Here is an 11,024-nt window from a genome sequence, read left to right as displayed (position 1 = left end):
CTTGGAATAAAGGCCGTGAAAGGTGAATGCTCGCCCTAATAGGTTTGAGCTTTGCTGGCCGATGTGAATCCGTGATATATTGTGTAAAAAATTCCATCTCACACGGCATTAATAGGTAACATGCGCCTTGAGTCGCCTCGTGTGGTGAGATATGTGCGCGATATAAATTCTCGTAAATAAAAATACCTTGCTCGTTATTTTGATTGATCATTCATTTGTTTTCAAAAAAACTCTTGAAGAATAATAGTAGCTTCTCTTTTGGGCTAACTGTATGAGCAACGGAAGTTAAGCAGCATGTATAAGATTTTGCATGCATCCCTTTTCATTCCCCTATAACCACCCCAAAAGGCAAAATCACAACTTTGCAAAGTCTGTTGGTCAAAGTTTTTTGTACAAATGATTTTTCCCGAAATATAAATACACGTAAAAAAAAAAAATTTGGCATACCACATGGAATCAAGTTTAGTCTAGTCATGATACTTGTTACAAAACCTTGCTTGTTTGATACAAAAATGAAAGTAAAATGACAGAACAATGCAATGTCTGTGTACCACACATAGCTAACCTGGTATGCAGTAGTCAGGTAATAGCCCACTTAAGTTTGTTTGGAAAAACACTGCACACTGTAAACTTCTCCTTCTTTATAATTATGCAACACAGTTTATGAGCTTTACTTGTTGAAGAAAGCAACTCAAGGGAGACAACAGACACAGCTATGACAGTATAACTTGTGCACGGTTGCTTCCCTTTACAACTTGTGTACTTGTTTGTTGTTGCAACTTAGGTTTTTATTCTGTATTTAAAATCAGTTATATACATGTGAGCATGCAAACGCTATTTCTGATTACTGACACTACTGATTTTCTCCTCGTCTCTACATTTGTTGCTTGTCATATCTTATATATTCAGGGGTGGGACTCTCTTGTGATGAAAAAAGAGGTTCGGGGCATGCTCCCCTGAATTTTTTTTAAATGGTACATTAAAATCTGTGCAATCTGGTGCATTCTGAGACTAAAATTCAACTCGTTTGGATCAGGTAAAAAAACCATTCTCCTCACTCTCTCACTCCCCCAAACCCCCCCCCCCCTCCCCCCCCCCAAAAAAAAACCCAAAAAAAACCCACACTTTCACACAACAATGGTAACATTGTAATGGTGCATACTTACTCCAATACTGGCAATAGTATGATCCAAGTGACGCCCCAATGCATTGAAGCTCAACATGACTATTAGTTATCAGGAGTTTTCAGTCAGCACAATTTAACTCTCAAGCCTCCAGTGTTCTGTTCCATCTTCACTTCTCTCCATATCATTCAGTCAACAAGTTATAGATACTGTGATGAAATGGGACGCGGAAAAATAGATTACTCCAGCGGAATTCGTAAGTTGTGTCCGCGGAAATCCGCGGAAAAGTCCCACCCCTGATATTATAAATTATATTTCATTTCATCACTGTGAAACACATCATACCAAGTTAACAGAAGATGCAAGACATCATGCACTACTTAACTTAACTGCTGATTTATAAATGAAAATCCCTTTTCAAAAGACACGCATGCATACAGATGCTTCCCAAAAAGAAACAATGAATTCATTTTGTTCTTTTTCTTCACATGTCTTATAAACAATACGTTTCATGACAATAAAGTTTATTCCTATTCGTATTCACATTCTTAAACCCATCCACACACCTGAATTTGAGCAGTCCCTGCTCCTCTGCTATCTGGATGTGACTTGTTCCGTCTGTTCATGAAAAGAAACACAATACTTTTTACACAATGTAACACAAATTTAGTTAGTCCCCCCAAAAAGAAAGCTCTTTAAAACACCTTAGCAGTTCGGACATGAAAGGGCACATCCCATCCCACTTAAAAAAGAAAGAAAAAAAGGATAATACAGACATACTTGCACAGTAAGTCTTTCCCTTGCATCTTGGTCAATTGCTATGTATAATTGCTGGGTATGTGTGTATATATATAGTGTGTATTGCATTGTGTGAACAGTACATGTGGTGATTTTTGTCTGTATGATTGTTTTATGTAGGTTGTACATTTAATTGTTCTATTCTGTATATGTTCTTTTCTTAAGGGCCTAGAGCCATAGGTTAGTCACTTAAAAATGTCCAGTTATTATTATTATTATAATTACCTGCTGAACTAGCTGCGCCCTTGTAGATATCCACCTCTGTGTCTGCTTCCGGCTGCTCAAAATTAACAAGAAAACACCATTGTTACATATAGCATGACGTGAGAAAAAGCTCAAACTATAGTCTCATCCAAACAAAAGTAAAACAAGTCAACCTGTACTGTCTTTTTCTTAGATCCCAGTTGAACTTTTCCACATGCAAATCGTTGCCAAATGTGTAAAAACACTTAATACAGTGGAACCCCCCTTTTAAGACCTCAAAACATCTGAGAAAATTGGGTCTTAAAAAGGAGGGGTTCTTTCACATAGGTTATGAACAGAAAGTCTGAGAAAACAAGGACTTAAAAAGGAGGAAGTCTTCAATGGGCGGTTCTGGTGAGGTTATGCCCCTTCTTTCTTTCGGCTAGTAACAGGCGGAACCTCACGGCAAGATCACACGAGAAAGAGAAAAAAAAACGTGCATTGGTCCCAAATAGCATGTCGCTTAGGTAACAGTTTGTGTGTAAGTCGTGCATTTTACACGGTAAAAAGACAATGGTAACAGGCGGAACCTGGCGGCAAGATCACAGGAGTTGTCTCGCGTTATCACCCCAGAAGCGCTCATGAAGTTTGTTTCTTTGTTTGCTTAACGCCCAGCCGTCCACGAAGGGCCATATCAGGGCGGTGCTGCTTTGACATATAACGTGCGCCACACACAAGACAGAAGTCAAAGCACAGGCTTCATGTCTCACCCAGTCACATTATTCTGACACCGGACCAACCAGTCCTAGCACTAACCACATAATGCCAGACGCCAGGCGGAGCAGCCACTAGATTGCCAATTTTAAAGTCTTAGGCATGACCCGGCCGGGGTTCGAACCCACGACCTCCCGACCACGGGGCGGACGCCTTACCACTAGGCAAACCGTGCCGGTTTGGGTGGTCATGAAATGGGGGTTTGACTGTGAATGTATGCCTAACTTCACTTTCATTCAATCCCACACAATCACGCATTTCTATAACCCTGTGCTGATAAAGTGTATATGACAGGGAAAAAACATGTAAACAGCAATCAACAATCACTTTATTGTATATTTGAATGAATAGATTAAACTAGAGAATTGTGTCAACCTGCATATCAAAGTTCTATTTAATCTATGTCTCTCTGTCTGCCGGTATGCTGGTAAACAATCCAGCAAGCAGCATCACAGTTTGACGGAACAAAAACAGATCGGTGCTACCCGCTCCCATTTTGGACACAGACACGGGGTGTTGCAGGTAGCTTTGTTTCCTCCTTGGGGATGAAGCTACCAGGGGAAGGGATTGTGTTGGAGGTGCGGGTAGAGGGGTAGCCCTCCCGGTGCTCCCCCTTGGACCTCCCTAGTCTAGGACCCTGGGTCTTCGCGAGGTGGCCATTGTGGCGTAATCCCTCCGGACTAGCATAACGTTTCCCTATCCCAAGACCGACCGTGCGTGGTCTATGACCACATCCTCTACGAGGTGACCCTATCAACTAGGCAGCGAAAGCCCCTAGGCGAAACACGGCGGATCTAGAGGAGAGAACCTCGATAAAAAATTTGAGCTGCCATGAAGACGGAGCATGTTGGCTGAGGACAGCGGGCAGACCTTCTGTGCCGACACCCATCTACAGGAGAAAACCAGGCATGCACGCATCAAACCCAACATGGCCATACAAACGGATATTAAGAGAGGATACAGACACACACACTCACAGCCAATGGATGAAGATCAGTAGGAAGCTTGAGGGATTGAAGCGTAACTTTTTCCTCAGCACTGTACCACAATGGCTGCAAACAACAGAACAATAGACTTGAACCAACAGGATAGTCCCTCATGTAAACACTCTCCCTCTCTCACACACTCACACACTCACACACACACACACACACACACACACACTCTATCTCTAAAGGAAACTGTCAAACACAAACACACAGTTATTACATACCCACTTTTTCTATATATATCATATACACACACTCTCCCCCCCCCCCCCCCCCCCCCCCCACACGTAAAAAAGGTCAAATACTCTTTAACAAACTTTTTCTCTCTCAAACACAGGCTCGCTCTCCTGTTTCTCATTGAAAGACGCATGCACACAACACACAATGATGAATGAACACACATGCACACACACACAAAGACACACATAATGGTACAAGGAAACACACATACACATAATGATACAAGGACACACACACACACACACACACACACACACACAAACACACACACACACACACACACACACACAGCCCTCACCATCGTCTCCCTCAACTGTTCCTTCACAGCCTTGCCTCTCTTTGTCAGTTCCTCTTTTCGTGTTGGTACATTTTCTGACTTCTGCACACACACACAAACACAAAATTAATATAAAAGAGAGAAAGAAACGGGATGATAAGAGCAGGTGTCATCCAAGAGGAAATATAAATTGGAACCCCCTTTTTAATTTATATCCACAACGAATCTGAAAATAGCAGGTCTTAGAACTAAAATAAAGTGCCTCTTAAATTTAAAATGAAGGTTTATAACATTCAAATCCTTGTATGAAAGATTTTCAGCCTTTTGTTTCTACAGTCTATATGTCAAAAACTTCCACCAAAATGGTTATATAGTACCGTATTTTATGGATTACAAGACGCACCGCTTTATAAGCCGCACCCCCGACTTTTTAAAAAAATATTGGGACGAGCCACGTATAGGCTGCGTCACTATATTAGCCGCCGTCAAAAAAAATTATAATCAGATCGTGTCAATCAATCAAAACAACCAGGCAAACGAAAGTACGGTATTTGGCGATATCGGCTCCGAGAATAAACAAGTGAAACAAAGAAGAAAAGTGAAAAAGTTTGAAGAAAAATATCACACACACAATTTGTAACCAACACACACAGTCATGTAGTACCGCCCGGAATAAGCTTTTTTGGGATGATTTACGACTTTTGCGCACATTTCGAACAGACGAAAACACAACATGGCGGCTCTCGCTCTTCCAACTATCGCGAGACACAAAAAAACGAAATCTCGCATGCGCGAGATCCTGATACATCCAGTGTTTTTCTGCACGCTATCTTGCCACGACGACTTGTTGACAAACGAAGATTCGCGAAAGAAAGAGAAAAGCGCCGAGTCTTGAGTAGAGAGCTAATAAAGTACCGGTAATCGCTAATCGAGCGAAATGAAAATCCGCGGCGACTTCCATTAGGTGAATGCTATTCAAGTTTAGGTAACGTTTTAGCCGCATCTTTTTATAAGCCGCAATGCATTTTTTTGTTTTTTTTAACGTTGCGGCTTGTAGTCCGTCAAATACGGTAATGTGTTTTTTAATTGCAGAATGTTGCCTTTTTCGTCTCATGATCCGTCCCCATTTTTTTTATTTTTGGTAAAGTAAAAACAATGTAACACACATAAAGATCCAGCTACTGGTGTAGAAAACATTTCAATGCTACAGGATTTTGCTCTGCTTGTCTCATTTCTTCTTCTTGCAGGGGTGCAATAGCTTAGTTTGTAAATCACTGGAGTTGTGATCTTTGAGGCCATGGGTTGTATTCAAGGCCGGTGTCACGAACTGAAAAATCTGCCTGAACAATCTTTCTCATTGCGCATGCGCTAACATGGGGAGATTAATCAGGTCGTGAACAACCTAACCCTAACCCTTACCCTAACCCATGGTTCGTTCGGTCAAAGAGTCGCATTTTTTAAGTGCAAGTTTGGCGCATGCGTATTGACCGCAATGAGAAGGATTGTTCAGCAGAGGATTCAGTTCGTGACACTGGGACAAACACTTTACATGCAGACTCAGAGACGTCATCCATGTCCGACCCCCATGTCACCGCTTTGCCATGTAAAAGGCCTCGGTCACTCTGCCAGAAGTGCATTTGCCTGATTAATCTAAACACACACACACACCTGGGTAGTGCAACTCTTGTTGTTGATAGCTTTCCACTGGGAGAAAGTTACCCAAAGTTCGCAACAACAGGATGGTAAAATGATAAAATAAAAAATAAATAAATAAATAAAACAAAGTAAATAAACAAACACCAAGCTACTGGTTAAAGGGAGTGAATACCTTGTCTTTGACGAGCACAGACAGTGGGAAGGGAGCTAATACCTTGTCTTTGACGAGCACAGAAAGTGGGAAGGGAGCTAATACCTTGTCTTTGACGAGCACAGAAAGTGGGAAGGGAGCTAATACCTTGTCTTTGACGAGCACAGAAAGTGGGAAGGGAGCTAATACCTTGTCTTTGACGAGTACAGAAAGTGGGAAGGGAGCTATATTACCTTGTCTTTGACGAGTACGGCCATTGCCTTAGAAATTGATGATCGCTGCGTTTCCAGCTTGGTTTTGAGCTCATCCACCTCTTGCCACAGCTTGTAGTCTGCTATCTGCAGTTCGGATTTAATAAACAAAGGCAAGTAAGTGCTCCAAAGACAGACAACAATTTAATCGTAATCAAGAGTTTTGCCATTGCCAAGCAAGTCTCCTGGCACCTGATAGAATGAGAAGAATTGAAATGTACAAACAACTTTTATCATGAGGATACAAGAGCACTCAGCCTTACTTGGTATTATAAGCATACATGCAGTTCATTTGAATACCTTTCTTAAACATTACAATCATGTACATATGATACAAAATTAAAAACAAGAAGAGCAAACGCTCGATCGAGTCACTTTCGCAGTTCTGAATATTATATGAGGCATCAGATGGACAGGAAGAAATTGCTATTCACAACACAATACAGATGTAAATAATTTGATGTAAAGAATAATCCTATAAAGTTTGAATCAAATCCGATGAATAGTTTCAGAGATATGATATTTCAATTTTTTTCCTTCAAGACATACCTGTGACCTTGAAAAAGGTCAAAGGTCACCAAAGCAGACGTCAAAGTGTAGAGGTCACTGGGAGTCACGTTCACATAAAATTTGAGCCCGGTCACTTTTATAGTTTCCGAGAAAAGCCCAACGTTAAGTTGTGTGTTGCCGAACAGAAAAGGCTAGTTATCTCCCTTGTTTTTCTGATAACGTTCGTAAAAGGCTACAGATGTAAATACTTTGATGTAAAGAATAATCCTACAAAGTTTCAATCACATCCGATGAACTTTGTCAAAGATATAAAATGTCTAATTTTTCCTTTGACGCTGACCTGTGACCTTGAAAAAGGTCAAAGGTCAACGAAACCATCGTTAAAGTGTAGAGGTCATTGGAGGTCACGACTAAACAAAATATGAGCCCGATCGCTTTGATAGTTTCCGAGAAAAGTCCAACGTTAAGGTGGTGTCTACGGACGGCCGGCCGGCCGGACGGCCGGCCGGACAGACTAACACTGACCGATTACATAGAGTCACTTTTTCTCAAGTGACTCAACAATTGTAAACACCCATGACATATATCTGACTTTTTAGTCAAGTTAATTCACCCGAAAGTGGCATATGGCTGCCTAAATGACGGGGTAAAAACAGTCATACATGTATGTAAAATCCAACTCGTGCAAAAACATGAATGTAAATGAACGTGGGAGTTTCAGTCCATGAACATAGAAGAAGACGAAAAAGTCAAGTTAATACCACTAGACAAAGTGACCACATAAGATGTTCTCTCCTCTCTTAAATCAATCAATCAATATGAGGCTTATATATATCGCACGTATTCCGTGGGTACAGTTCTAAGCGCAGGGATTTAAAAAAAAAAAAAAAATTTTTAATGCAATTTATATCGCGCACATATTCACATCGGCCAGCAGATCGCAGCCATTTCGGCGCATATCCTACTCGGCGCCTGTCCTTAAGTAACTGGACAAAGTCGACTGCGCGAAGTATACTTCGCGAAGGTGGCCGCACGGAGCATTAGCACTGAGTTTTTGTTAACGAGACTTAAAGTCTTCGTGTAGTCGACTTCGGCCTCAATTAAGGACCACCTTTAGACTTATTAGGCAAAACAAACAAAAATAGTCTGTTTACGGTATCCTGACCGACCCTATTTTTTCGCGCGACCCTAGACTTTTTGGGGGCATTTGGGGGGAAAATAAAAAAATAAAAAAAAATAAAAAGTTTGTTTATTGGCAAAATAACTTAAAAATATGTTTTTTTGGGAAAAAATAAATAAATTAAAAAAAATAAAAATCCCGACCTATCGACCCTATTTTTTTTGCCTATGTTACCGTAAACAGACTTTTTCTTTTCCTTAAAGTGGTCTACCATCCGAGAGACCAAAACCCTCATCAAGCATCGCTGGAAGACAGCATTCAAAGAAAGAAACGGAGGCTACAAGCCAGACCAAGACCCCATCCACCGCCTCAGCCGTGCAGAGCAGACTGCCATCTTCCGGCTGCGTACAGGGCACTGCGGCTTTAAAGCGCACCTGAAAAGGATCGGCGTAGCAGAGTCGGCATTGTGCGATTGTGGGGCGGCCGACCAGACAGTAGAACATGTATTGAATACATGCACAAACTTCACCCTGCTGCGGAACCAGATCTGGCCAGAAGGAGCTACACTGGAGACCAAGCTCTGGGGAACGTCAGAAGACCTGAAAGCGACGTTCCAGTTCACGACAGCAGTGGAACTACGACCCTAGACACAACCGTCGAACGCAAAGAGAAAGAGAGAGTCTACCATCACATCACAGGCAACAATGCTAATTAATTGCTATGTACTCACCAACTGATCCAAATCAAAATCAAGACCTCTGGCATTCAAATTCCTTCTCAGCTTGTCAACATTCTGAGCAGAAAGGAGAGTTTCAAGGTCCAGTTTGACCTGCACAGGTGACTGGTAACTATCATCTGCTCCACTCACAAAAAGAGAAGAGGGCTGAACTGTACTGTACGCTCTCTGAGCAGATTTCAGGTGTGTTTCCCTTGCTGTGTGTATCTGATATAGCAAAGGTGGTGGTGACCTGCTGCCTTTGAAAGGTACAATAGGTAAACTCCGGTCGAAGTTTAGATTGCAGTTAGTGAGACTTTGCCAAGATTGCTGTTTGTCAGCAAATTGTGAAACACTCCAGGCGAAATTCAGATTGCATTTAGTGAGTCTTTGCCAAGATGTACTACTGGCGGTGTGAACGCTAGCACACTGTGTACACACAGATGGCTTGACCGACACCTGTTGTCGCTGGCTCAAGGACAGTGACAAAAAGCAGGCTTGAGCGTTCCAAGACTGCGCTGTTTTCAAGTGATGCAAGTGTACCGCCTGTTGGTAACTCAGTGAACTGAGTGTTTTGAGTTTGAGCAGCGTCATTCTCGGTTATGTTGGTCTTTTTCAGCACTGAAATCCCCTTTCCGGCACCACTGTGCATTTGCTGTCAACATTATATGTGATGACCTCAAGTGGGTAATCAAGGATCTCTGCAAATACACCACAGTGAAAATAGTTAAATATTCATCTGCAGTACACATATCATGACACGTACGTAAGCACTCCTTGCAGGATAACACAGATCACATGCGGCTATAAGTAGGACGTGAACCGGCCTAGAATGTCATATAAACTCCATACTCACTACCCCCCCTACCCTCCAACAGTACTGCCTATTGAACTTTGTACCTCGTATTCCAGTCATAAAGTCTAAATCGTGATGAAAATGTTATTTGGGACTTAACGCCACTCGGTGCGTTTTCAAATACAGTGTAAATCAAATTTTGGAGTAAAATCTGTTGTATTTCATCACAAATCTGACTCACTTGCTAGCATTTGACATGCATTTCTCCCTCTAGATAATTCTGACAGTACCTATTGAAATTGACGAAGAAGCATTCAGTATTTAGCTGATTTTGGTAGAAGATGCAGCTGATCCCACCTAGACCTGCATGTAAACGGATCTATGCCAATAACCTAGCTGTGCAAGATATTAGTTATTACCATTCAAATAATTAGTTGTATGTGTAATGATTACATAATACATCAAATCCCTGAATTCTCTTACAATGGAGAGGGGTTATTTTGAACGACCAAATTCTACTCATTTTTGAAGCTCATTCCATCCATTAGTGTCACCATGTAATATATCTTTGCATTTATAAAAAGGGACTTCTATTAGATTTATGACGCAATAATTGCTCTGGAATTTTAGCTTTTAATTCACAACACTAAAGTTCAAGATTACCCGAGAAAGTACCATACCCTCGATTTGATGATGCGGGGCATTGACATGGAGCTGTTGTGAAGAAACCGAAAGTAAAATTGTTCGGCAACGCACGGCTCAGGCTCTCGTCAAAACATTTGTGGTTCTGAACGTTAATATCCTAACCTCTTAGTTTTTATTCATTTGCAACCAAATACCGCAACGCTAAAAACTCCAAATATATACCTAAGATGACTTCTTGACCGCAGAATTTCACTACTGAAGTGATAAGATTCTCGTGTCCCTCGGTCAGCCTAAGGACAGCCATACCCGGAAGTGAAGCTAGCTAGAACAGTTTCTGTCTTTAACGATTTGAAGATTGTCCTAAATGAGAAATTCCCACATCGCGACTAAAATCACACCGTTTGCATAATTCACTTCCAAAAAAATCTACGACACAATTTACTCTACTCCCAGACACGTTTACCATTGACCCACCATGGTGTTTTGTTATCGTACACGAGCTGAAACTTCTTCAGTTTCACGCACCCACCACTTGAACTTCGAAGACTTCCCATCTTCAATGTGGTCCGTACGTTTTGTTTTTAGAAACAGCACAATGTTGTCATATTCAGGCTTCTGCGTGAGCGCACGGTTGTATTTTTCTGCGTAAGTTCCACGATAAAACTGTCCACCTCTTCCCTGTGGTCACCCGTCATGGTCAAGGGCGAGAGACAGACTGGCATCGCCAGTCGAAAGGAGGGCCATTTCTAGAACGAGCCAGTGCGTTTCCGGAAACGACGCGCTAAGTTGGAAATC

The 11,024-nt window shown here is 41.7% G+C and overlaps 1 protein-coding gene across 6 annotated transcripts in view; it reads right to left on the bottom strand.

Moving 5' to 3' along the window:
• The window catches only part of LOC138948673 (serine--tRNA synthetase-like protein Slimp), a 20,891-nt gene extending 10,059 nt beyond the window's left edge, over positions 1-10,832 (bottom strand). The window contains exons 1-7 of one of the 6 annotated variants that reach the window (XM_070320261.1): positions 10,704-10,832; positions 8,804-9,489; positions 6,426-6,530; positions 4,407-4,487; positions 3,851-3,931; positions 2,148-2,199; positions 1,691-1,742 (exon numbers count right to left, since the gene is read on the bottom strand). In XM_070320261.1, the coding sequence (XP_070176362.1) occupies positions 1,691-1,742; positions 2,148-2,199; positions 3,851-3,931; positions 4,407-4,487; positions 6,426-6,530; positions 8,804-9,382 (950 nt within the window). In that variant the 5' untranslated portion in view covers positions 9,383-9,489; positions 10,704-10,832. The other 5 variants (XM_070320259.1, XM_070320262.1, XM_070320263.1 and 2 more) reach the window with 5 other exon arrangements.
• Between the last annotated feature and the right edge of the window lie 192 nt (positions 10,833-11,024).

Source organism: Littorina saxatilis, linkage group LG15, assembly GCF_037325665.1.
Source record: "Littorina saxatilis isolate snail1 linkage group LG15, US_GU_Lsax_2.0, whole genome shotgun sequence".
NCBI lineage: Eukaryota > Metazoa > Mollusca > Gastropoda > Littorinimorpha > Littorinidae > Littorina > Littorina saxatilis.
Note: the sequence above shows the minus strand (reverse complement) of the source record. Positions and strands in the feature narration are given on the sequence as shown.